The 27939-nt window shown below is 41.4% G+C and overlaps 2 protein-coding genes across 5 annotated transcripts in view; one reads left to right on the top strand and one right to left on the bottom strand.

Annotated features, from left to right (window-relative positions):
- The window catches only part of med30 (mediator complex subunit 30), a 13841-nt gene extending 2616 nt beyond the window's left edge, over positions 1-11225 (top strand). For 2 of the 4 annotated variants that reach the window (XM_027027024.1, XM_027027025.2), the window contains exons 4-5: positions 2923-3030; positions 10442-11225. In XM_027027024.1, coding sequence (XP_026882825.1) covers positions 2923-3030; positions 10442-10537 — 204 coding nt within the window. In that variant the 3' untranslated portion in view covers positions 10538-11225. The remainder of the gene's footprint in view (positions 1-2922; positions 3031-10441) is intronic. The other 2 variants (XR_003411817.1, XM_027027026.1) reach the window with 2 other exon arrangements.
- A 1217-nt stretch (positions 11226-12442) lies between these two features.
- The window catches only part of ext1b (exostosin glycosyltransferase 1b), a 53611-nt gene continuing 38114 nt past the window's right edge, over positions 12443-27939 (bottom strand). Inside the window, exons 2-11 of the mRNA XM_027027029.2 lie at positions 25259-25352; positions 24734-24841; positions 24376-24495; positions 21618-21750; positions 20444-20562; positions 18043-18138; positions 16355-16444; positions 15327-15487; positions 14873-15044; positions 12443-14721 (exon numbers count right to left, since the gene is read on the bottom strand). Of these exons, the coding sequence (XP_026882830.2) occupies positions 14536-14721; positions 14873-15044; positions 15327-15487; positions 16355-16444; positions 18043-18138; positions 20444-20562; positions 21618-21750; positions 24376-24495; positions 24734-24841; positions 25259-25352 (1279 nt within the window). The 3' untranslated portion in view covers positions 12443-14535. The remainder of the gene's footprint in view (positions 14722-14872; positions 15045-15326; positions 15488-16354; positions 16445-18042; positions 18139-20443; positions 20563-21617; positions 21751-24375; positions 24496-24733; positions 24842-25258; positions 25353-27939) is intronic.

Below are 27939 nucleotides of genomic sequence, written 5' to 3'. Positions count from 1 at the left end.
GACTAAGCTTAGCAAGTCAGGTGATGATCCTGTGTTAACCTAAAATATGGTGTGAAGATTAATTATATAGGAAGTCATAGGATTTTTATTAGTCCTTTATAAACATCAGATAACTGATTGTTTTAAATTATTTGGCCTATGAGTACCAGGCATTCTTGAGTTCTACTGAGTTATTTTTTTCAGGTGAAGCTTTAAATTGCCTGTAGTTGCTCCCTTTAAAGTTCTACAACCACCACACTCCCAAACTACTTTAAAATGCATTTTTTCTAGGTAGAAGTGGTATGGAATAGATCTTTTTGGAGCCTCTTCAAATGAAAAACATGAACTCACCCTGCCCACTGGAGGGCCCAATTCTTCTCTTTCATACTGTGAGTCATGGCCAGGCCTAAGCTGGTTTGACTTGAGGTGCTCCATCAGTTCTCTTGGAGCTGTCTCTCCTAACAGGAAGTGGGATAATGGACTCAGTGGCATTACCTCATCATGGGTGTAATTAGCCGCAGCTTTTTGGACCGAACAGCTGGCAAAGGTGCTCACATCAGCTTTTTCCACACTGAGCAGCACTGTGGAATTTCCTGTACTGCCCGAAAAAGCCACTGTCACTTCATTTACCACTCCAGATTTGCCCCATCCATTTTCTTTACCTGAAAGTAAAAGACCAAAGCAGACCTCACAAAGTCATTATTTTCTGTCCAGCAGCAAACTGTGTCCATCCCCTTTACTGAGCAAACTATGACTAACACAGTGCTGCTTCATTATTTCCTCCCTGAGCCTGCCTTCAACCAGCTCCTGCCATAAAAAAACTGTATGGGCTTGGGGGGAGAACCCTGGATTGGTTTGCCCTTCATTGGAATTTGTCATAGCCAATGGCTGCCTTTACAGCTACAGACTTATCTTTCTTCTGCCTCAACTTTGCCAGTCAGTTGCTTCTGGTTTGCTGCAGTGACTCGATAAAGTACATAGGGCAATTTGTGTCTTTTTTGTGCTGGTAGAAACTACCTTGTATACTGGTTTTGCAGCTTCTCTTAGAAAAGTTTAGAATTTGCATCTTGAGGTCAAACCATATCTGTAAATATATGAGGAACTGAGTGAAATGTGTCATTGCTGGGCTAATTATAAATGGTGAACTGGGGCTTGACTGACTGCTATAAATCCTTGTCTTACTGTGGGTTGTTTGAATTGATATGCTAGAACATAATTATTTACTTGTGTGTTGAATTATCCTTATCTACAGAATGACTAGACAGATGCCAATCCAGAAATGTAGTTCACCAGACAGCACACTCTTTTGGTTTAGGCTGCTTTTAGACCAAAGTTGAAGGTTAGATTGTGAAATGCACATTGTAGTTATGGACCCCTACCTAAATGCTGGGTCAGATCATCCTTGATGCTCTGCGCCAGCAGGTGTCAGTGTGATGTAAGCAGAGGTGACAGTGAGTACTTGTAGTTCATTTGTCAAGGTCATTTCAGGATGGGACTGTTTACACAATGAAGCGTTAGAAGGCTGATGTGGAACTGACCAAAGTATCCACTCTGGGTGGAACACTAATGAAGTAACAGGGAAAGGTGGAGCACTCTGGACATGCTGAGACTAAATTCAAGGCTATTGAAGAGCTCTAGTTGCTGTATTTGAGAAGATGTATTATTTGAGTGTACTGATGCAGATAAAATAGTGGAAACACCTGATAAGAAATTGGTGCTTTTTAGAATTGACTAAGAAATATGCAAAGGTGTTTTCTCTTAATGTTAATGCTGGGTTTTCCCTGTAATTTTTAAGTGAAACAATATATCAGTCAGTTGGTGAAAGCTGGAAGCCTTGTTACTGTAGAAACAGAAAAAAGTCAAGAGGACCTTTCACCATCTGTTTCTTTTCAGACAAAGAAAATGGCTAGAAAGAAGGTTATATGTACACTTAAACAATATAGTCAAGCATCTTAAAAAAGAAATGTTAAAACAAAACACAACACAAGACAGTATAAGCCTTAGTGGTTAATCAGCCAATTAAATGGCATTTTGAGATGATCGGCATCGGCCAAAGGGGGGGTGAGGTGTGTTTGGTTTACAAAGTTTAGATTTTGGATTACCTGTGGACATTTAATTGATACATTTAAAAAACTTAACTGATACATTTTAAAAAAATTTAAAAATTAAAAACAAAATTTAAAATAAGTGCACTGAAAACAGAGTGCACATCTATTTAAGCAGACAAGTGTTAAATAAATGTTCATTTAAGTTCAGCAATTTTGTGTCTCAGATGTTATTAAATTACCATATTTTATAACATGCAACCCCCCCCATGATATTGGCATTATATATTGACCATCAGCCTCCCTGCTCTTTAAATATTGGCATTGGCATTGGCGTTGGCCTTGGCTGTTGAAAAATCCATATCGGTTGAACATTAAAAAGAATGACAGCTGAAGAGAATTTAAACTTGATCCAAACTCGATAGTTTCCCAGATCTCAATTTTATGATACAGTTGCCAGTTGGAAATCACTTATAAGCAAAGGCTGCCATGGGTAACGGGCCTAGTACATAGACCTTATAGCAATGGAACAAATATTACAGTCTGATGTTGGATGAGTTCCCTGTTATTTATTTTTCGTATATCTGGATGAGGAAATCATACTCATTTTGTCTTCAAGCAGTTGGCATGATAATGGAGTGTTAAAACTTGTCCAAAACATGTTTTGTCAGCAATTTAAAGAAGGTCCAATGAAACAAAAAAAAGATGATGCGTCCATAATCTTGAGCCCCCAATCTGAGTTTATATCTGAAACCCCTAAACATTGAAGGAATGGCAAGATGATGATGGTGTCTAGACATTTTTCCTCACTGAACTGGTTTTACATTTTATAACATAAGATAATATTAATGTTGAAACAGTAGACATTTAAGTGCATCTGTCTTTAACTCTCTTGTAGCAGCTCATTCCGTACGTGGAGGACGACAGCTCAAAATTGGATGAACGTGGAAGCAGTCAGTCGAGGTCAGCCAGTGAGGAGAGGAGAGAGGTGCTTGAGGTCAACAAGGTTGGTGAAGTGTCTCTTTACACAGCATTACTGCTGTAAAATATACACTCAGGTCCATCTTAATCGATCATTTTTCAGGTACTTGATTGTGCCTGACTCCCTCAGTGTTTGTGATCTCTCAAGATCCCTCAGTGTTTTGAGGCACACTGACCTTATGGTCTGCCACAGCAGTTTTTAAAATAAAAAAATTACTACAGAGAAAGACAAGTAATCCAGTGCAGTGCTGTGTTCTGTCTGGACATGTTTAGGTCACTGTTGTAACAAGTCATGAAGGCAGTCGAGGGAGCAAGGGCCATTGTATTTTATAGGCCAAGTGTCCAGCTGTGAGGTCCACGCTGGACGAGGAGAACATGCTGGGGTAGGGGGTAGAGGCACAGAGTGTGGGGAGCAGATGTTAGCCGCTCCACTGAAACTTCCTCTGCACATACTGCCAGCTCCTCTTGCAAGCACAAGAAGGATGATGGTTGTATGGCTGGATGGAAGGACGGATGGATGCAGGAGGAATGGAAAGGTGTTTGGATTAAATAATTACATTAGGCTTAAGTTCGAATATTAAGATAGAAGTTAGAATATTAAACAGACATTTAAATCATAAACTTATGAGGTTTAAATGTTCATAAGAAAACGTGAGAGAAAATGATTAGTTGATGAGTTAGATTATTTGGTATCATTAGAGTTTATGTAATGTTATCATTATAAGGGTAGCATATGGTAGAAGATAATAATTACTCATTAGGTTATGTAGTATGTAGTTGTGATATGCTGTTGTCCTACTATCTAAACCTGCAGAGTTTGGCTCTGTGTGCATTCTCTTTTAATTTACTGTCATAGTGTTGTGAAGATTATAATCTAGATTCTGGTTCTGAATGTGAGAAACCATGACTGAAGACTGCGTACAATCTTGGCAATAAGTTGTGTAGTGGTAGATATCGTCTGGGGCTGCCTGCCTGGAATGATGGCCCTCTCCTCGTTATCTGTCAATTGAGATAATTGCTGTTTGTCAAGGGCTACCTGAAATATGTGTGTATGGTCTACTGAGCTATTGGGTGGCCTTCGCTTGTGGGACTGTTCTGATCGCTGCATGTGCGCACACACAGCCATGACCCAGGTGCATTGCATGTGCAAATACACCATGTGTCAAGAGGAGAACCATCTGCAGAGTATATTTGCTTCATCACATTTTGTCTCATGAGCTTAATTGCAAACATGCATCTTTGCCTCACTGCAACCCACCCCTACATTAATATACAGGTTAATGTAGGAGCAGCCCTCAAAATGCTATACACAAACACCAGTGCCAGTGCAAGCAAGAGTGGTTCCTTAACAGACTCCAGATGATGATTTATATCAGCACCTGGGGTCAGAGACAGCAAACCTGTCGTTTGTCTCCTCCCACTAGCCGTCACTCATGTCTCCACCCCAGGCGGTGTGGGCGGGTCCCAGCGTCCCATGCTGTGTGGGGCTGCTGTCGCTGTGTGGGCGGCAGGCTGCCTTGATTTAATACTGCTCTAAATGTGAATAAATTCTTGTCACATGCCATTAAGAAGACCTTGGAGAGATCACGGCTCTTATTAATTCTCCTGTGCTCCACTCTGCTCATCTCCACTCCTCATGCTCCCCTTCTGTCTCTCTCCTGCTGCCTGCTTTTTTTAATACACCGTTAATTACCGTATCTGTCCTCTTTATTCAAATGAGAAAGTGAGATATTATGGAGGAGATTGTTTGTAATTTTAAGCAGGGCCCTCATCACAAGCAGTGGGCGCCTAATGAGCAGCGGTCATGGCTGTTATCACCAGAGCAGTGCTGTGCCTGTGAGACTGCGGGAACTCCGTGGCTGATAAATGCACATGTGCACATGCACACACGCAGACAGAGGTGTACGCACACACACAGCTGTAATGAGACCTTGTCTTATCTTGCTCCAAACACAAGCACACAAACACATGTGCTTTCCTCATACTAAAGCTCTACTCGCAGGAGACAACCAATCTTCACGTGATTAGTAAGTTCATATGTCACCCATTAGAGTGGGCTTGCTGAATGAAGGCTTTTTAAAATTGGTTTGCAGTGGGTGAATGGGGAAATTACAGTATGCTCAAGACATGATGGGGCTGCCTTAGAATTAGAACATGGCACATGAGGCTAAAGATGAATATCTGTTGTGTCATTATGGGCTTCATAGGCTATTAAGAGCAAAATAATTGTTCAACCTCCTGCTAATCTCAGGAATCAGCTGAAGCCACTGGAGAGCTGGTCTTCTCAGCAGTTCAGCTAGGAATTATTTCTGTCTCTTTTAAATATGGTGGCACCATGGCCCTTAGCAACATGGTGCTGAACCTTGTCACTTTCACATCTTCATTCCAGAAAGCTGATAATAGATTTTGTAAAGATTTTTACAATCTTTCATGTAAATCACATTATTTGTTAAATCACATCATTTGTTGAAGACTGACAAAAAGACTCCACATTACATGAGCTAAAACAACCTAACACATGCATATGGCTTCACAGAATAAAATTTGCTTTTAAAATTTGCCTTTCTTCACCATCGAACTTGGTCCATGTTTGTACCCCCTTTTTTCTATAGCAGAAGATAAGCCAAAGTAACCCCTCTCTCTTAAATAAGACTTAAAAGCGGAATTAGTGTGTGGCTCCCTCTAGCAAATATCCACTGCTCTGTCTCATGCTGTCAGTGGAGCCATGCTCGGGAAGGGCGGCTGTAAGCTCCTGACAGTCAGGCATGAGATGAAAGTGCTCCCTGCCGGAGAGATGTGAGGACACGGCTGATTGGAGCTCACTCCGTACTCTTTTAAAGGAAACGTACTCCTATTGTAGCCATGCATCTGCTCAGAGTTAACACATTTAACTAAGGCTGGTTAAATGCCTTTTTTGGGATGAAAGTTTGTGGTGTATCTAACATATGGACATGCATACATGAGTTTGGAGGTAACATTGACTCAGTAATTAAGCTATAGCTGAAATATAGCTGATTCTAAAAGACATATATAACCTACAAACAGAGCGGAGGCTTGTTCCCTCGTGCCTCGGGCTTGCCTGGTCCTATTGTGCAAATTGGAGATACAGGCTAGCCTGCCTGTTCCCAGTATCTCTCATGCTCTCTCTCCACTCCTCCCTGAACCTGTGGTCTGAGTGGAGCCCTTGGCCTCACTGGTCTTCACTTTTGCCTAAGCACAGTGGGGTGGTGGGCTTTGCTCTAATGGGCGCCATCAATCCCCATTCTTAGATCTGGTCCTGCATGCTGCTGATGATCTTACCAACTTTTCAGCCTGGGGATTATGTATCAGTTTGATCTGAGGTTCTCTTTGTTGTAAGCAGCAGAAAAATGGCAGAGGTGTGGGAATAACCACGTCTAAGCCATTGCTTATGGAATTTTAGCTACTAGACCAGTCAAACTTGTGGTTTTATCTTCATAGATCTCCATTAATCCCCCACATATATCACTTTATTTCTTTGTTAGGTACTCTGTTGTAGTACACACTGGAATTGTTTAGCTATTTGTTGCACACACAGAACATGAGAAGGCCATAGACCTGCGTTCTAATATATAGCTGCTACAAAACAAAGTAACCAAGAACAGTAAGATCGATATGACAGGCAGATGGAGGGCAAAAGAGCTTGATTGAAAAAATGTTGGGGAACACCACATTGATCAGTGGAGACTCTATGACATTGACACAGTGCATGGCCCAGTCTCTCTCTGTGCCACAGCTTTCCCTGCAACGTTACAGGGATGCGCACCTACAGGGCCTCGCAAACATATTGCCTTTGTTTATATCTTTTTGATCTAAACCTCAGGTATGCTCTTATGCTTGCAATTTGCATTCCTATCATTCCACCAGAGGGTGGCTATTGATCATGTGTAATTGATGATGGCGTTGCCTAGCGTGTGACTACCTGCAGCTTTAGCAGTCTGTACCGTTTAGCCGTGCTGGAGTGTGGACATCCTGCCGTAGCTTTGATCCGAATTACTAGTAGAGCGACCATGCTCATTGATCACATGCTGATGATATCCACCCTTGGCTTGACAAAATGGGGCAGGCTTGGTTTGTTTCAGTGTAAATTCAGATGCTGTTATAACCTCCACAGATAGCATAGACTGGGCTCAGCTTGGTGAATTTCTGAGGGATTTCTAGGCTGAGACCCTTCACTTCTTCTAATTTTTTCACTACAGCAGAGGTAGTATGGTTCCCAGAAGAAGAGCAAGGAGACAAAGTAGTGGTATTGGTGAAGCCTTTCCCTCCCTGTGCCTGCCTAATCCCGTCACCTCATACCCAGACACTTAGGCTTGTAATTCCTGCTCTCTCTGCTGGAATAAAGCAGCAACTTGAGTTACTGGTGACAGGGCTAAGTGGAATTCAAGGTGAAGTAACATGCATTATAAAGGTTCCATTTTTTTTATAGCTAAAGGAAAATCTTTATCTGAGAAATACCAGCAGGAGCACTTGAATGAAATGCCATTTGATTGGAATGAGGTTGTGACTCTAAAATCTCAACAGCTCTTATTCAGCATTATGAAGAACTTTTACTTCTTCCCCTACTCAATTGCATGATGAAATTTCACCTTCCAACATCTAACCCTGTTCTGTATGGTTGTTTTCTCTGCTGTTCACAGTCACCAACTAAGGCCATAAACCAGGACCACCCTCACTGATTGATCTGACTACTGAAGCCTGGCCCATACACCATGATCTAAAAAGCACATTTAATAGTATTTAGTAAGGAGGGTAGCCCCAGTTTGGTGAATGAAGTCCATGGTTGAGAGGGTTTAATGTTGTCACAGTGCTAGAACACAATTGGCTTTCATTCTGTCTGGCATTAGTGCCACAAAATACATTCCTACATCTTTGTACATTTGTCAGCTCCCAGGATTGAAACAGCTTGTCACACGTTGGCATAGTTTATTGATGGCCATTGTGCTTTTGGGGACATAGTTGTAAGAATACCTTAAATGATAGGTAAAATCAAAACAAACAGACAAAACCCATGTCCCATGAAAATCTATAGTGATGCTTTTAAGTATCTAATGGTGCTGATGAAAGAGCTTAACAGGCCAGTGCTGCAGTGATTACAGTGAAGTACTGAGCTTTCCCATCTAGTAAAAATTATATGAAGAGGTAATTTTATAACAGAACAACACTCAATAAGGGTATACTTGGCTAATGCACATTTTCCCACATGTATTAATATTAGGCTGGCACACTGAGATGTCATTAAGATTTTCCAGTATTGCCAGCCATCTGAATCACTTTGACACATGCTGCTTTACAGTAATAGACCATGCTTTTCATTTGACAGTGGAGCAGATGAGAAATACGCCGTGGGTAGATGAAATGCAGAGCACTTCTAGTTCATGTTTATTGGGGAAAAACACATTCAATATTCAACATTCCTCAACAGTCAATTCTACAGCAGCACCAGGGAATAAATCAGAATAAAGGACTCTCCCATTTATAAATGCCCTAGGAACTTTCTATCAAATGGCACACTATGCTTTCCACAATGGTCTCACAAGTCTGGCAGCCTGGATGCTACAATATTTATAAAAACACATTTATAAGATACTCAGATGATGAATTTCTAATGTTTCACTTCTTTATCTGCCTAAAATCACTGATTTAGGATTCAGCACAAACTTTGAGGTAGACTTGGAGCCAACACATATTTGAAGAAGATTTTAGGGAGCAACTGATCTTGAGGCAGTAAAATTGGCAGTTTCCAGAGAAACTGGATGTTTCACACATAGGTCCTTTAGCAATTATACAAATAAAGTGCTTCTGATGTTTCAGGAGATTGAATTATTGTTCAAAGTGGTAGTTTAAATCATAACATTCATTTTACTGGGGTTTCAAATACAAATAGATACATCATTGATGTATTGTTAGTATTAAAATGCTTTTAAAATGAAAATGACAAATCCTTTATAACAATTGATCCTTTATAACTAGTTATTTTAACGGCTGTGTTAAGAAATGTATACGTCGAATATTATTTGATTGAGCTCACTCTTGACAAGCATGACATTGAAGCTATTTTTCTCATCTGTAGGGGATCAGTGGAGCCACTGTTTTAGCGTTAAGTAAAGTGTATGTGTGTGTGTGATGTCATGTCATGTCATGCTTGTCAAGAGTGAGCCCAGTCAAATAATGTTTGACATATAAATTACATATATATAGATTATTAAGAACTACTGTTAAAGGGCTTTGTGAATTTGACTAGAAGTCCTTTTTCTCTTTCAAAATGGTATGTAGACCTAGCTAAATGTCTGGGGCTTAAACCCTAGTGGGCATCTAAAACCTGGCAGCCTTGAATGAATGAGGGTTTTAATAAGTCTGCATTTGTTCAAAACCTGTTCCTCCCTCACACATTATTGAGGATGGCTCGTTTGATCTCTTGAGTTTAGGAGAATGGAAGGGCAACTGAAGGAGTAGCAAACTGAGACAAGCAAACTGGTTTAGCACCAGCTTTTGTGACTAAGTAGTCTACCCGAATATCAAAGTTTTTTTTTACCCTCAGATTGTCCTCAGTAAAAGCAAGCTGATGACTGCTCCTGTATTCCTGACAGCTGAGGGTGTGCCCCTATAACTATTAGAGAATTTATGAAACGTGTAGGTGAATCATGGGTATTTTAAAGCTAACAGAAGTAGTACACTGACATGATTTGGACATCAAGGAATGTCCTTGCTAACTACATCATAAGAATGCTCTTGGCAGTTGTTATAAATCTTTCAGATTTCAAAGTTCATCTAATAGTCTAATAGTCACACTTCGACTACTGTATCAACAGTGTGTGTACTGTATAACCGCTATTATATTTTTATCTGTTGTAAGTGGCTTCGGATGAAAGTGGCTTTTTGACACTCCTTTGAGCTGTATGTTTTCACTGAGGATTGAAAGACAACTAACTCCAGCCAATAGATGAGCAATCTGCTAACCATTTTGAAAATGGATCAGATTTTGCTGAAATATCTTGCATATTAGGGCATTCACACTGGATGATTACTATTTTGTAGATTCTAATAAAGTGCTTTTGAGTAACTGATCTTAAACCAGGTGGATATGGGGCTTGCAGAAGAACCAATTGCATGCTGATATCTGCTTTCGTCCAAATCTCAATGTTAGTACAGTACTGGTGACTGAAATATTGAGTGTCCTGCTCTATGATTGGTGTTGAAATGAGCACTTGGTGCTGTATTGAGGCTAAAATTGAACATGGCCCATTCCTATGGTTTCCCTTTTGTCTTGTCCTTGAAAACATGGGTATTCTATTTGATGTAGTATGTCTTTTCCATCTCTCCAGTTTTATGCAAATATTAAGATATGATTTGTACTAGATCACATCAGTTGGTAATAGGTAAATGTTAAAAATGATTTGTTGTCATTGCTATTACAGAAACTGAAACAGAAGAACCAGCAACTGAAGCAGATAATGGACCAGCTCAGAAACATCATTTGGGAGATTAACTCCATGCTGGCTGTAAGGAGCTAAATACACATACCCAATCACACTCTCAGATAGACATACAGAGGACTTGTATATGCAAGGGAGACTATTGTCTATACAAGCTGCATTAATGACATGTCTGTTTTCACTGAGCATGAAGCAGAAAGATAGTAGAGACAGGGGTCTGGTGGTGAGGTGAAAAATTGCAAGAGGGCAGCAGGAAAGAGGAATGAGGAATGACAGAAAAATGGGTAAATTTTGCTATTCATTCATGCTACATGGTTGAGAAAGCATTCACTTTAGATGCCTTGGATTCAATTTTCTGCTTGAAAATCTGATAGGCTTGAAAATGTAACTATTTGTTGTGATGGATTTCAGTGTAAATTGTATTCCAAATATTTAGTAAATATTAATGTTCCTTTGACCAAGTTAAATGTTTAATTTAGTTCAAGGAGGATATAGCATGAATACAAATGGCATTTTGCAGTTCAGTGATATTTTAATGTGCTTACCAATGTGAGACTTATGTTTTAGAAAGTGTATTTGGCAGCTGTTACTGGATAATTATAAAAACACTATGTTTCAGTTTGTTTATTGTTGTAAGCATTTTTGTATTTATGTTTGCTTGAATAAATTGACAGTTCAATATGAGACATTTTTGCTTTCAGGATCTGTGTTCAAGATAATCACAATTAAAGAAACCATGTCAAGATTTGACAACCCACAAAAACAACCTTTTGTGTGTCTTTCAGCCTTTGAATTTATTTAATGGAGACTAAATCAGTGGTCTCAGCTTTTTGGAGCCAGGTGCACTGCAAAGCTGGGGAAATTAATAGTTTTTTAAAGTATTTTTAATAAAAGGCAACAAAACAGGCTTAAATAAACTGCACTTCTTTTCTGCCAATCAGACACCCACCCACTTTTTTTTTAAAGAAATACCACACAATGCTTACCCTCATAGCATCAAATATGATTTTTAATTAATTTTCTTATAAATCATTCATACAAAATTGCCATTATGCTATTTTTACAGCTATAAAAATCTTTTGTTAATTACATGGACTAAGGGAGACGGTAAGGACAGAAGGGAGCAAAATTCTATTTAAAAAATAGAAAAAAAAAACTATACAAGAAAAAAAATGTTCTTGGATTGTGATAAGTAGTCTAAAGTGGTCATGCAGATCTGGGGGTCTCCAGCACAGTCGGAAATGATCAAATGAGTGTCTAATGGATGCTGAGAGACTCCAGTGTAAGACATTGTAAAGCTACTATCTGGCATGTCTTCCAAGGGCAGTTTTCAGCTTATTCTATCCCTTGATGCCATGGGACAGGAACAAATTCTCAGATTAAAAATTTAGCCAAAGGCACAATCAGGGAAAGATTACTGCTTATGCCTGCCCTAATGGTTCTCTGAGCGCCATTTTCTTTATTGCTAATTACATCATATACTTAAAAAAAAATGTCCTATTCGTTTAGGAACAGTTTTACCAGTTTTAGTAGCTTTAGAGGAGAATAGTCTCAAAATTCTTAAACACAATGTGCATTACAAATACAGAACAGAAAAAGAATCCCTTAAATGGAGAATCATTTGCACTAGGCATACTGTTTATTTACTACAAGTCTTTGGTGACAGTATGCAGCCACTGCAACTTCTGAAGGTGCCAATTAACGATGCCTTTGAAAAAAACTAAATGAACACTGGCATGAAAGCACATTCTAATGGTCTGATTTATATGCATCATAAAACAGGTCAAGGTCATACTGAAACAAACACCTAAAGACAGGTGGGGTAGCTTGACAAAATGTACATCTTATACAAAATAGGTCTTTTTTGATGCTGTACAGCTGTCCTGATATTTTCAGTTGTCGGATATCGCATACTATACATAATACATATTTGCTTAGTTTTGTGTGTGAAAATACAGATTATGTACAGCAAGTCTACGTTTGTCATGATTTGTCGATGAAATTGTGCAAGAATAGAAATGAAAATCTAAAAATGGGATGTTAGGAATACAGGATAAAAGCTTGATACAGTAAAAAAAGAGGGTTTACTGAACTTAAGAGTTGACCAGATGTGGGCCCGTGGTTTCAAGACAACTGTATAGATGTTACTTACACATTGCCACTGTGTCATGTTTAAAGACAAAGCAATTAAACCTAGCTCCGCAAAGTTCTGGAAATTTCTGGTATCTCCATATGTAGTGTATGCAGAGCACAGCATTATCTCCTTTAGAAAGAAACTATTATAAATCCCAAATTGAGATGGCTGACAATATAAATTCAGATACAAACATTTTGAATATTCAGATTTGCTTTGGGGTTCTTTTTTCCATTTTAATTCCAGCCCTCATTTAAAAAGGGCAGTTACAAATTGGAATTTGTCATTATAAATGACAAGTTAATTGGAAACTTGAACAGCTTTCCAAAACACATCAGAAAGAACACAAAACATAATATAAATCCTGTACTACAGCTATGCTCCAAAACTATTAAGCAGACATCTACTTGAATTTCGTTGAGACTTGAACCATGTAAAAAAAAAAAAAAGTAGTTTATCAGGTAAATAAATATAAATGTAGTGTAATTAAAAATAATTTGGTCAGTTCTTTTTCCATCATTAGAATGCTTTTCAATGTGGTAGGGCTAAAAGCAAAGTTTTATAATGGAAGAGTTTTTTTTGTGTGTTCTTTTATATTGTGGCTTATTTAAAAAGAAAATAGAAAAAACAGACTTTGGCTCACAGCTAGTTCACTTAAGTCCAGTCACCTTCACAAAAGGCCACTTAAGCATGGTGCTCCTTCAAGTCATCAGACATTCAAGTACCTTGTGAGCAGAGACTTGCAAAGAGCTCCACTCCATCATAAAGACTAACACTTCTGCACAGGAGACTGCAGAGAAGAGCAGGGGTCCACCCTCTATGCACAATACCCTTAATATAAAATCAGTGACAGAAGGTGTACGTGTTTTATTTAATAAAAAAAACACACTCCAGTTTCGAAACAGGTAAATTGAGGACATTGGTTAGTAGTGATGGAAGTCTGGTACATGGAAATGAGGAACAATATGGAAAGAACTACAAAGGGTGAACAATGAGGTGATATCAAGAGCCTGATCATCCCCTCACCGAAAAAGAGGCAAAGGACAGCTTGCTGAAATTTGGCCTGTGTGTCAAAAATGAATCCTGCCACATGCATGTAAGTGCTTTCCCCAAAACAGAACTTCACAGGAGACTAGAATGGCTTGTTTTTTCCATCACTAAAATGCATCTCTCTATTCACCCATATTTTAAAAGGCAAGTAATAAAATCTTGGCACTGAAAGAATTAGCAATTAGCAAAAAACATGTGCATGTCCAAATGTGCCTCCTTAATATAATGGAGATACTGGCAATGAAGAAGAAATGAAGACCATTACCCTTGTTGATATGAAGCAGTAAATTCTGCTTATGTGACCACTACCTTTGTCATAATGCGTGTACTGTTTACATAAATTACTGAAATGATGCAAAGAACTAACCCACTAGCATTCCAAGATAGTATGTAAAATTACCAACCCCCAGAAGACATGCTTATGCTAAATGCAGAAGTGGTCAGTTATCCAAGTCCTCATGTGCGAGTGGTGCAATTATTGAAAAATGGGAGAGACATGGCATTGTTAGCATGTTTCAAGACTGGGAGCTAAGGGTCATTTGTAGTTCAGATCCTGATGTGTCATGATATAGATAGTGTAAAGACACAATACTGCTGCATCCCTCCTTCCTTCTCCCATATTCTGTCATGTGCTGGCAAAGATAGTCAGTCATTTACATTATTCATTATGAAAAAAAAGCCTTGTGGTCAATAGTGTGTGCTCGGGGTACGTGTATGTGGACCAGAGTCTCCAAACAGCACTCCCATCTTGCCTGCCTGCTCTCCCACAGTGCACTGAGTAGAGCACAGAATTGGAGCCACAGCTAATCAGCTGCTCTGCTGTGGTCCTATTCCTCTCCACAGAGTGCTTCAGTGTCACCTCCTGTATGCCCAGTAGGCGGTGCCCTTCTGGTCAGAGCCGCTCAATCTCCCTGTATTTCTTGCGGAGGATGGAGACCTGGTCCTTGAACAGGACTGGGTCCAGTCTCATTTGGGAGTGGACCAGGGGCATGGCGCCAAACCAGCTGGCGAACTTGTTCATACATGTCTGTCGCTGGGCAAAGTGGTCCGGGTCTGCCCAGCGTGACGCTCGGGACGACTGCGAAGAGAAGGAATGCCTCAAGGTCAAATGCTTCTAAGCATTCATGAAATGAAGCAGCTTTGTTATCCTGAGGTTATTAGTATTTAAAAAAAGAATGAAAAACCAAGAATTGAAAGTTTGAGGAAAACCAACACTTAAAATACCCTACCTGTCCCATCATGGTCTCCTTATACTGCTTCTTCTGTGTGACCTTGATGGGTGGCAGCTTGGTCACGGCTGATACCAGGAAGTTCATAAGGATGTCCTCACAGTTAGCCAGCTGGTCTACCATGTTCTTCAGACTGCTGGGCAGGAAGTGGGTATATAGATAGTGGTAATATCTGGAGAACAAACCCAAACTCCAGTTAGGAGCACAGCAGTGTCTGTGCCAGCCATCATGACTACCGTAAGGCCATCTAGATGCAGGACGTCAAAAAGGCTTAGCCTCTGAGCGATGTGAATGGAAAACATGACTGACTGCCTGGAATTTTAGGCCAGAACTTTTAGGTCATAATTCAACTATTCAACACAGCTCACATTTGTTATTCATGCCCTGTGTTTGGTCAGTAGGAACCTATCAGAACTGCTCAGAGGACATTGGCTGCTGGCTGTTGTCACAGTACCTGTGGTAGATGGCAGCTCCAGTTAGAACCATGGAGTAATCATTGGTCCATTTGGAGGTGTAGCCCCAGCGCTCCTTATTACTGTCCCAAAAATGACTGCGGGCAGGGTAGCCAACGATCCTCTCGGGAAAGCTCTGCCATACAGTGAAGGCAAAGTCCACCTACAGAGCAACACACAGTGCAGATGTGACACAGTGCAGCTGTTTGGCATGCCTAGGACAACTTCTCCAGATCCCTTTTACATTAGAAACAATACTACTACACGAGAACCAAACAAACAATCACAGCTTTCCTATAGTCAGAGATATAAGAAAAGTTAGCCAATGCAGGTTCCGAAAAACACCCCCCTGCATCCCTGTTAGGTGCACTTCTTAGATCAAATATTTTAAACAAATAACTACTGACACACATCAAACGTGTCTGCGCCCGAAACTCAGCTCGATATAAAATCAGCAGTGGGTTAAACAACAGCCCCAATATGAACAGAAACACAGCTCTGCTAACATCACAGAGAATTAAGAGTAAGTACTAAGCCCAATAATGGCAGTAGCACCACTTGTGCATCTGGAAGTTTAACATCCCACCTATCTGAAACATACACAGGAGGCAGCCAGAAAGGCAGTGAGGTGCAGCCGCAGAGGAGACTGGAGGGGCTACCGGGGGAACCACTGCTCACCTGGAGGAAGCTAGCTGGCCTTCATCAGAGTGAAGCTTACTCTGAAGCGCAGGCCATGCTCAAACAGTAATGAGCAAGTATGGGGAGAGGGCAGGAGTGGATGTGTACGTGTGGGGTGAGAGAGAGGAAAGAGTGATGGAGCAGTGGGGGGGTGGGGTGTGTGCTAGGTAAAGTGAGCTGTAGGGGCTTTTCCATGCTGACAGGTGCTCTGCCAACAAATGCTGTTCTGCACACACGCACAAACACACCCACACCTCTTCACCCACATAGAAACACACAGGAATGCACCCACATACAGTCATAGGGAAAGGGAACAAAACAGCATCCAGGCCAAAATTCCAGAGTGACATACCTCTGTGGTTGAGAGCACAGTGTCTTCGTCCAAACTCAACACAGCATCATTGGTGATGCTCTCATATAACAGAAAGCGACTGCTCATCACCTGCAGAGCAAGAGAGTAGGCATGTTTAAAGATCCCTTTACAGGTCCATTATTTGCTCATTTGGTTGCCTCTAGTCTCATTTCAGTTTGTCTCAGGGCTGCATCTGTCTGATGATCAGATTTTTTCTGTCTGCAAAACTGCCACACAAGGAGGAACCTCCCCTTCCCATTCCCATTCCCATTCCCATTCCTCCCACTGACTTCCTGCAATATTCATAGCTTTTAAATATTTTGTTGGTGTGTGCGTTCAGTAAATGAGGAGAGAATCTTTGAGGAGGTCAGCAGCACCAAGATGGTAATGAGATCAGACACATACAGGCCTTAAAGCAATGAGTAAAGTGCAGCCACATTACCTGATGGAGTGTAACAAGACCTCCCACACAACACATACTTACACCCTACATGCAGGGCATATACAACAACCTATACACTCAAAAGCACCCACACATTTCTGTACACTGCAAAAAAAAAGCACATAAAAGTACCACCATAACAGATAGACAAATACAAAAGTCATAGGGATATATATGAAACAATCACAACACACACAGAGCAACACCCACCGCCCCCATCATATCCTCACACAGCCACCCACCCCTGTTGAAGTGCTGTGAGGAGGCAGGTCACAGTAAAATGCTCAGCTGTATAACCTTAGCCATGGTATGAACGCTTATCAAGATGAAACACATCCACACACACACCCCTCCTTTTCCATTAACCTATCATTAGCCTATTGGTCAACAATAACAAAAATCTAACATCTCGATAACTAAAGACGATACACATAAAAATAATCTATTTTTCTGAGGAGAAAAGCATATCCCAATTTATCATCTAACAAAAAAGTATCTTCACCCACTCCTACTTTTCACATTTTGTCTCCTTTATCTTCTGTTATGATATGGGAAACATAAATGAACTCATTAGTGATAATGTATTTTAACAATGAATAATAATTATACAGCCTTCAGACATCAATCATATTAATAACCTTTCCAAATTTCCATGTTCATATTGATACTAAGTTAATTCCAGACATATTAAACATCCAAAATATAATAACTATTTGAAAGCCACTGAATATTATGCCAGTGACAAACTGCACACACTGAAAGAATGTGTGTCATGGAGAGAGATTCTGTCTGAAGTGTGCAAACACACAAGGAGGCACAGGGTTACACCATCAACCATGGCTTAGAGGAGGAGCATCTGCACCCTTCAGTCTAGATGGGCCTGCACTGCTCTATCTATCTATCTATCTCTCTCTCTCTCTCTCTCTCTCTCTCTCTCTCTCTCTCTCTCTCTCTCTCTCTCTCTCTCTCTCTCTCTCTCTCTCTCTCTCTCTCTCTCTCTCTCTCTCTCTCTCTCTCTCTCTCTCTCCTTGTGTGTGCATGTGTGTATGTGCAAGTGGCTCTGTATTCTGAGCTTCAGCACAGACATTTGAAGGGCCATCCACACCCCTGCCATAAATATTCAGTGAACAATCAATGTCAGTACCTTTTGTATGGCAGCATCTATAAGAGGTGTCAGTATCATTCACTTCTTAAAACGTCTGAATGCATCTAGTGCCAATTTCAGTTTTGTTTCTCAAAGACCCACCTTGTTCTCTCCTTCAATCACTATGACTGGCACAGAGGTGACAGGCCACCGATGCTTAGCAGGTAAAGGTTTGTCGCAGTTCCACAATACAATGATCTGATAAATAGAAAAAGAAGAAGAGGGATGGAGAGGAGGAGTGAAAGTGACTCAGTGAACAAAAAAAAGAAAAGACCAAAAGTAATTAAGCCAAAAGTTATAAGCAGGAAAAAGAATTTCAGTGATTATGCCTATTTATTCCTTTAATTTAGTCATTTTTCACCTTTGTTACTTTTGGCCCTTAGAGCATACATTCATAGTAATTCAGTGTTCAGAAAAGATATTTACATTACTTTTAAAAGTCTGAGTATTTTGAGTGAGCTGTTGTGAAAAAGGGTTCCAGAGTCTTACTGAACCACGGACTCCTCTTCAATTAGCCTTTGACTTTTAAGCATCTCCATTGGTACAGGTCTGCCCCTAATGATCAATTCTATTTCATGATTTACTAATATTAAGTTGCTACGGTAATGCCTTTAAACAGCAGATCTCCGCATTCCTGCAAACTGCAAAATTACAACTAAGTAATTTATGCCTTCACCTTGAAGTGTCTGATTAATTACACTAGACTGTGCAGGTTGGCTCGTTTTACTTTGCAACTCAAAAATGTTTAATGTAGCTGGCTTTCTTCCAAGCTCCACCCTTGCACACTGGCTGTGAGATCTGACCTTTCCGCAAAGACCACTGCGCCATCCCTACCCAGCGCCCCCAACAGGCACCACACAGCCACACAGGCTCCACTCCACCCCCAAAGTGCCTCCAGCCAAGGCTCTCCAAAGCGCCAATCCAAACAAACACCCTGGTGCGAGCCTTTCACAGCTTTCTTTCAGGGACATAGCAGGAAATTGCAAGGGTTTAAAAGAGTATAAATTACGTGCTTTTACTCAACTGCGATGGTAAACAGCTGTTAACGCCGGAACTGAATGCATGTGTGTTTGGGAGTGGTGAGAAGCACAGTGGAGCACTTGCTGAGGTGTATTTTTAACAGTGATTTGTTGCAACTTCCTCTGACGCTAACTGGAAAAGCTGAAAGGCAGATGGCATCTCTATCAGCTTCCCCTTGTTCTGAGGGTGGAGGCATGTATGTGTTTGTGCTTCTAACAAACAGAATGGCAGGTCACAGCAGGAGACCCTGCAGTTAGCGAGATCTTTTAGCGCAAAAGCTCTTCGCACAATATTTCCTATCATTTTACTTCTATCCCCCCCTCCCACCCTCGCCACCTAGTTTCGCTCGAGGGCAGAGGGAGGAGCATGGCCCAGGAGATGGAAGCAAAGAGTGCTTGTGTAATTGCTGTTCCCATCCTTCCCTCCACTTTACTGGAACAAAGTGAATTTGATTCCCATGTGGACTGAACGACAAAAGTCATTCAATTCGCACCCTGCCACCACAGGGAGGGGAGTTACGCAAGAACATGGACATATGGAGCTCCCTGCAGCCAGAGGAGATGCAGAGATTATAATTTGCCAGCCTTGCACCTCCCTCCCTCCACAACTATCTATTCATCCATCAATCTATGCATCTACCAATCTATCCATCTCTCCACCTCTCACTCCATCTCTCTCTCTGAGGCAGAAAGGAATCAATATGTCTTGGTTCCCAGGCTTGCTGGCTCTGCAGAAGGTGATGGACACCATGGAAACCTCGGGGGGCTTGGGAGGCCAGGACTTGGAGTCCCTGGCAGATCTGGAGTCCCCTGGTTGGTGCAGTGCGGTGCAGTGCAGGCAGTTGCACGTGCACACGACCCCATTTTACACTGCTTTTGGGGCAGAAACAATATGTTTGCTCTCAAGTGGAAACGAGGCTGCAATGTGAAGGTAACTCTAATATCATGATGTTCAGCACAGCTGCAGATCAGCCATGTTGCTTAAAATGTTTATTTTCCATGTTTATTATGTTTAAGTCTACCTTCATTTAATCTGTCTACTAAGGTTAGTCTAATATAATTCTGGTGGGCATCAATTCTAAAGACTAAATTGGGACTCTAATAAGGCAAAAAACATATTCTTATCCATATTATCAAACTAATTAGCCAGTAAGAATGTTTGAGATTATTTCTTCTGATTGCAAGGAGCTGAACAGCAGTATTGTTACATCCCTTGTTTCTTTCAATCAGAACTTGATGAATATTTACCATCACCCTGATTTTGGTGTTCACTGACTTCAAGAGACATGTAAAGTTTTCTAGCTGTGTATTATATCGAGAGGAACTGTATTGCCTCAAAGTAACATTTGAAATGTTGGCAAATGCTGGCTCTCTGCATTCCAAACCAGTAGTGTTGGCTAAGTGGTGGAGACTGGATTCAGTGATCAGAGCATGTCCTGTCTGCAGCAAGACTGAGGAGTGGTGGTGCAGCTGAAGCCTGGTACCTGAGAGCAGTATGGCGACTTGGCCACAGCCATCAGGAGCTTGAGGATGGGCTGGGACTGTGAAACCAGGGGCGTGACGGCGTGGATGACTGCAGTGAACCGGGGATGTGCCTTGATCCCTGAAGAGGAGGGAGAACACAGGAACCCATCATCATCAGCATCGCTCACCAAGAGAACATGGAGCCAGCGAGAAGCCAGTGTGTTGGCCAGATGATACACCTCACAGCTCCTCTCTTTTCCAAATGATGGGTTTCGCCACAAGTATCAGATGCACATGACAAACAGCTCAGACAAATTCTCATGACAAGCAGCCTTTTGCATCTTGTTCTTTGGTTATGTCTCCCTTGTGCATATAGAGGACCATTTGAAAACGCATCCCTGAGCCTGTTATACATCTGAAATGACAAAACTGTCCTCTTAATCTCAAAATGTCTGCTTGCTACTGTGAGATGAATTCATAGATAAGTGAATGATCTCATATTTTTTCATCAAGAGTCTTTTATTGATTGTGCTGCCAAGAACAGAAGATTAAGATAAAGGCATATGTGGGAGGATTCATGGTCACATGATAAAGCAGTGTAATGTATGACTCCAGCTTGCCAATATGGATTTTGCCATCCAATTACACTGGCCATTTCAATAATCTATCACAATGCGCAACAGACCATCATTTAGCTTCATGTCTAAATCTGGAACTTTGGGAACTGCAGTGCTTGGCTGTCAGCTTCTATGCCAATTAAGAGGCATCATACAGGGAAGTTCAAAAATAAGGCAGATGACAGGAGTTAAAAATGAGGATTAAAGCATTTCAAGTAGGGAATGGTCATAACTTTGTTCTGTTTTTAGATAAGGAACTCTGGGATCTTTGAGGGAACCATATCATTATTATTTTATAGAATGTCTAAATACATGCACTAAATATATGAAATGATAATTAATTCTGATAATTGTGGCATAAACAAATTTAACACGTCATAGTCTGCAAACTGATTTGGTATACATTTTAAATGCCAAATTTCATTCCCAACCTCTCCTTATAGTCTTTTAACTTTAGAAAAGCCTTAATCAGGATGTGACAACATTCTACTTTTAACACAACAATATGCACCTAAAATGTTATCCCAAGCATACTGTCCCTGCCTGTGGAACTCCAAACATGACATAGGAGACTTACCCAGCCCAGCATAGTAGAAGGGGAAGTCCCCCAGATAGGTGGAGTACTGGGGCAGTGTGAAGAGGCCTCCAGGATGGCTGTTCCACATCAGGTTGCTCCGAGCTGTGTGCTGTAGGACTCTGTCCTGAATGATCTGCATACACAGACAAGAGGAACCATTAACTCATTAGCTCAGCCTTGTTAAGGACTCAGGACTCAGTAAGGAGAGAATTACCAGTTAATTACTTTGTCACTACACTGAACTGTATACATGGATGGATTACAGCTGAATGAGCTGATGTAACATACAATAAGAAATGTGTGCAGGCCTCATTTGAACACATTTAATGGAGATGTCAAATGCCCTGCAGCACTGGGTCTGTAAACATCGAGGCATTGCTTAGGTGCCTGTCTGCACCAGTCCCGCCCCTGTTCACAGGAGCCATGGTTGAGCTGGCCATGAGCCAGTCCCTAAGTGCCAATCACTGATGAGAGGCACAGACAAAGGCAGACAAAGACGTAGATGAGAGGCACAGACAAAGGCAGACAAAGACGTAGATGAGAGGCACAGACAAAGGCAGACAAAGACGTAGATGAGAGGCACAGACAAAGGCAGTAGAAGAGGCACAGACTGAAGTGGTAAGCGGGAGACACAGATTGAAGCGGTAATCTTTGCAGTTGACATCATGGCCCTCACTGAAATGGCAGCCACTGTGGTGACGGTGTAGTGGTTGGCAACTATGGGATCACCATGAAGATAAAAGAGGAAGGCTTGGTAATTCAGCATCCCCGACATATTCTTAACCCTACCACTGAAGTGCTTCCACATCTGATAATAAATGGCAAAAAAATGTCATGTGACGTAGCAAAAAAGAGTGGAAAATAGCTCATTCAGTGGTTTTCCCCTCATGTTTTTTTTTTTTTTGGGGGGGGGGGTGTTAATAACCATTTGACTGAGCTGAAAAGATTAACTTGTCCTCCTTTTGCCCTCCCAATAAAAGTACTTGTCATCTTAAAAATGCAATCTGAAGAAGAGCTGAAAGGCCGTTTCTCTTGCCTGTCTGGGATGCGGATGCCTACAGGCCTGGCCAGACCTGCAGGCACGTGATTGACGATTCAATTTCACAACGGGAACACTCACAATCTTCCCAATGGAGCTTAATAAATAAAAGCAGCTGTTAGGATACTTGCAGTTATTGCCAGGAACTGATAGCAGCCGTGTCCTTGGTTACCAGATGAATGCCTGGGATTGGCTGAGTGGATAAGGGTTGTTTCAGCGGACTGTAAAACCGGTAAGAGCCTTTGGAAAGGCAGTTATGCAACTCTTTGAGGGATGAGAGTGTTTATGCTATAAGACCTCAAAGATCTGATTCAGTCAAGAAAAAGAAAAGCTCATAATTGTGTATGAAAACAACATGCGCCAAAGTGACCTTATCTGTGACCAAAGAAAAATAATTTAGCAATTGCTTCTTGTGTCTCCATTTTTTGGTCTCCATTGAGCATATCAGAGACACTCTGTCATGTCTACCATGACCCGCTTTACGTGGAGTAAAATAGGCTTGATGAGTCCTAATTCTAAACTGGAGTTTAAAAAAAACCTCAGACTGATATGAAACTTTGAAGCCAATTATATTAATATTACATTTACAGCTTTTGGCAGTAACCAATATCTAGACCAGCTTACACCAGTGCTCTTGCTGTCTGCTGAGAAGTTACTTATCCTTAGTACTGGCACATATAGGCCCACTAACTGAGATTCATCCCTACTGCTTGAATAAATCAGAGTGACCACAGGGGGAAGGTTGCATTGTGGGTCTTTGTCCCCTTTGGGACTCAACTGTGGTCCAGCAAGTGTTTCTAAATGCAGAAAAGAAGTATCTAATTTCACAAAATCACAAAGTGAACATAGATTAAAATGACCACTGCATTACAAAATTGTACAGAAACATGATGAATAAAGCTAAAGCCCAATGAGACTCCATTAATGATATCTAACAGCTGTTCTTCACTTTGTACCAGAGACATCTGCAACCAGCAGTAGGCAGTTTATGCTTTACTGTTCACATCAAATGCAGCATCAAACATGTCCACGATGGTTAGCAGAGAACAGAGGAGCATGATGGCCAAGCAGGTTGCCTTCAGACACCAGCATGCTGAATCCATTACATCCCCAGTCAACCCTGAAATACCCTGAACATTTATCTTAGCAAAGGGAGAGCCTGTAGCCAGAAAATGACACCTCAGCACTTCATTTATCTTCCCTTTATCACTAATAAGACTTGAATCTAACAATTTGTTGGGACAGAAAGGGGGACAATTACCTGTAGGTGCTCTAACATCTTAACAGAAATTAGTTGTTTTTCCTCTTGGATGGAGTCTTAATACTTTGATCAGATTTTGCTTTGTTAACCACAAGGGAACATCTGGGAGTAAACAGCAGTATTGGGAGAAGCAGTCCATGCTCTGACCGTCTTTTCCTTTAGATTAAACCAGCTTGCAATAAAGCTGCCTCTCAGTCTGCATTTTTTACCCCTTAAAGGTTTGACATTGTTTATGGATCATTCAGTGATGTGATGGACAGATAATTCAGCACACCAGCTCATGCTAGTTACCATGGTGTTCAACCTTTGCCAGGTGTTCTGAGTGGTATACAAATACAACTCTCTCAAAGTTATGTCGATGTGTGTGCGCACTTGTTACTGATTGTGTGTGTGTGCATGCATGTGTGTACAGTCAATCAAGAGTGAGCAAGAGAGAGACCCATAAGTGTGTGATTTACTTCTACAGTAGTGAGGACAATCTTCTCCACTGATGAGAAGTAAGCCTCCCACAGGAACTGTGTCTGAAGCCTCAGAGCCAAGATCTTGTCCTGATGGATGGAACGCACTGTGGAGGGGATCTGTAGAAGAGACAGGTAGGAAATGTGGCGATGATGTACGCTGATCCCTCATAAATGTATGCTGACTCATCAAAAATGTTAAGTCAAGCTGTACACAGATTAACACTTAAGAGCTGATTCAACATTGGTGTGAGAGCCAAAGAGCCACAATGAGAGAGACAGTGAGAGGTGTGAGAGAGAGAGAAAAAATGGAGATGTGAGAGAGAGACTTGGGATGGGGTGGGGCAACATTTCTGACCTGCAACAGGAGCCTCTCGTCTCCAATCACAGCGCCTGTGTTCCAGTCGATGACTTCAGAGAAAGGGAGCTCCCAACCGTTACTCAGCATGACGGGCACACAGGCTGCCTGTATGCACCCCCACCCCCAAGATGAACACACACACACCCCCACAGAGAGAGAGAGAGAGAGAGAGGTCACCACTATGTCATTCATGGTGTATTTCTCATTAGACAGCTATACAAAACTGGGGCCAAAGCTGGAGAACAGAAAGGGCATGTATTAGCAGAACATTCCACTGAATTAAATTAGAGGAGATTCTACATGGCCACAGAGGGCGTGGCTGCTATGGCAATGATAATGACTCAAACAGACCAGCTCCACATACAGACCACCAACACTGAAATTCAGAGAGGGAGACTAGGACAGGGGCAACAGAATGTGTGGTTCAGGACAGACTGCAAAATGCTCTTAGAGAGAGCATGTGAGAGATGAGAGGGGTGGTGGTGTTGGTGTTAGTGGGGGGGGTAGTCAAGGTAAACTCACCTGCAGCGCCTCCAGGAAGCGAAATGACCCGAGCCGCCGACCTCGTGGCACCAGACAGAAGGTGGAGTTATGGAGCATTTCACGGTAGTCATATCTGCACCAACACACACATGCAGGAAAAGTGGTGATGTTTCTTATTGACCTAAGCAGCCTTACTGCTCCATTCTTATGCATCTGTCCCTCCCTCCCACTTGCTCCCTCCATCTCCATTCAACTCTCTCTCCCCCTTCCTTCCCTCCAATGGTCCCTCTCCCTCCCTCTTTAGTGAACTCTGCTTTCTTGCTATTCAAGCAGAACAATCAGGCAATCTTGGGGTAATAATCCATGAGTGACATCTGCTTGCATAAGCCAAGCTGATTTTCAGGTAGTGTGTATAGATTCTAACCAGCTCCCACTCACTCAACGACACACCCAACCACCGCACAGATGTCTTGAGAAGATATATAGTCATTTTCCATATCAAAGAGACAGTCATTGCTCCGCCACATGTGCTCCAAGCTCACTTTCTACTCCTCTGACAGACACATGCATGCACGCACACATGAGAGGGAAAACACAACCTCACACATGGGCCAAAAGGTTAAAAGACTGGACCATTATTTATCCGGTAGAAAACCATTCATCATTTACTAGAAGGTGATGGTTAACAGAGCACACACAATCCCACACACACAGAGCTCAGTGTCATTGATATGCCCACCATGGTGCTCTTGCTCTGAAGTTTATCAGAGGAGAGGAGAGGAAGTCTAGCCAAAGCTGCAGCCCCACCCTGCTTCCCTGTGGTCCATTCACACAGGCCATAAAGATTATTCCTTCAGATACTAAGAACTCTTCTCCTATAGAACACTACATGAGGTACTTATAAGTGTGACTACAGAATTCATGCAACACTGGCTTGTGCCAGAAGTATATCATTATGACCTTTTGTCACACAAATAATGAGTACACTAGTAACACAATCACAACACATTGAAGTCAAATAGTTTAGTGGTGTTTTCCAGCTTCAGTTGTTATTGTGTGACTTTAATAATACCTAGTTCTACAGCTATGTCTATGTGCCCATTTTATCAGTAAAAGCTACTGAGTGAAACACTAATGTTTATTTCTTGAGCATTAACATTGTGACTCAGTTATGGATTCACCTGAAATAGCAGTGCCAAACCTGCCAACATGTTCGTTACACTGTCATGCTTACTAAATACAGCACTAACATCTGCCCTACGAAACTGTTATGCATTGCGATGCCCATAAGAAGTGCACATCAGTTGTTTACTAATTTTGCCATTCCTTATCAGCATCAATACAGTGAACTACAGGACTGTATGAGCTTGAAAGAAGAACCTGAATCTCTATCAGTGGCTGAAGTTGTGTGTGTGTGTGCAATGAGTGAGTGAAAGAGTGAGTGAATGTGTGCACATGTGAGGAAAAGTCTAAAAATATGTTAATTTTAAGGTATTTGGTGATTATTATGCATTATTCACAAAACCATGTCTCAGGGGAGAAAAAGAAAAACAATAAACATCCCCTGCAACCCCCCCCCCCCCCCCAAAAAAAAAACCCCACACAAAAACAAACAGAAGCAGAAATATTTAAAGAAGAGTTAAAAATAAAAAGACCCAAAAGATGAATGAGCCTAGATGGGGGCAGAGGAAGGGTGCTGTAGTATGAGCCTTTGTGTTGGGCTGTCTATATTCTAGTTGGCAGACAGTTACTGATCCTACTGAACTGACCCCCAAGAACTTGCCTGTGAAAGAAGCCAAAATGGCTGCTATGTCTGAAGCAGGTTGATCAGTCTGACATGCAGTGAGAGTAAGACACACAAGCCCCTCAAAATGACAAACCATAGTGGCGTTACCTGCAGCTGAGAGAGACACACTTAGCAAGAAGACCTTCTCCTGCTACATCATCACTAAACACCATTACAATGAACAGACATAAAGCCCCTTAACATACAGTACTGTGCAAATGTTTTAGGCAGGTGTGAAAAAATGCTGTAAAGTAAGAATCCTTCAAACATAAAAATAAACAATTATTAGTTGTATCAAAAATGCAAAGTGAGCGAACAAAAGAAAAAATTTAAATCAAATCAATATTTGGTGTTACTACCCTTTGCCTTCAAACCAGCATCAATTCTTGATGCTGAAGAGTCAGGGATTTTGTAGGATTATAGTCAGGTGTATGTTCTACCAATTATACCAAACAGGTGCTAATGATCATCAATTTCACATGCAAGTTGAAACAGTGATTAACAAACAACTGTGTAGGAGGCTTAAAACTGGGTGAGGAACAGCCAAACTCTGCTACCAAGGTGAGGTTGTGGAAGACAGTTTGATGTCACAGGTCATACACCACGGCAAGACTGAGCACAGCAACAAAACACAAGGTAGTTATACTACATCAGCAAGGGTTCTCTCAGACTAAGATTTAAAAGCAGACTGGGGTTTCAAATTGTACTGTTCAAGCTCTTTTGAAGAAGCACAACGAAACAGGCAATGTTGAGGATGGTAGACACAGTGGAAACAATGCAGCAGATGAAAAACACATCAAGCTTATTTCCCTTTGAAAACGGAAGATGTCCAGCAGTACCATCAGCTCAGAACTGGCAGAAACCAGTGGGACCCAGGTATGCCCATCTACTATCCGGAGAAGTCTGGCCAGAAGTGGTCTTCATGGAAGAGTTG

This window comes from Electrophorus electricus, chromosome 8 (genome assembly GCF_013358815.1).
Source record: "Electrophorus electricus isolate fEleEle1 chromosome 8, fEleEle1.pri, whole genome shotgun sequence".
NCBI classification, from domain to species: Eukaryota; Metazoa; Chordata; class Actinopteri; order Gymnotiformes; family Gymnotidae; genus Electrophorus; species Electrophorus electricus.
The sequence above is the reverse complement of the archived record's forward strand: the minus strand, read 5'-3'. Positions and strand labels throughout refer to the sequence as shown.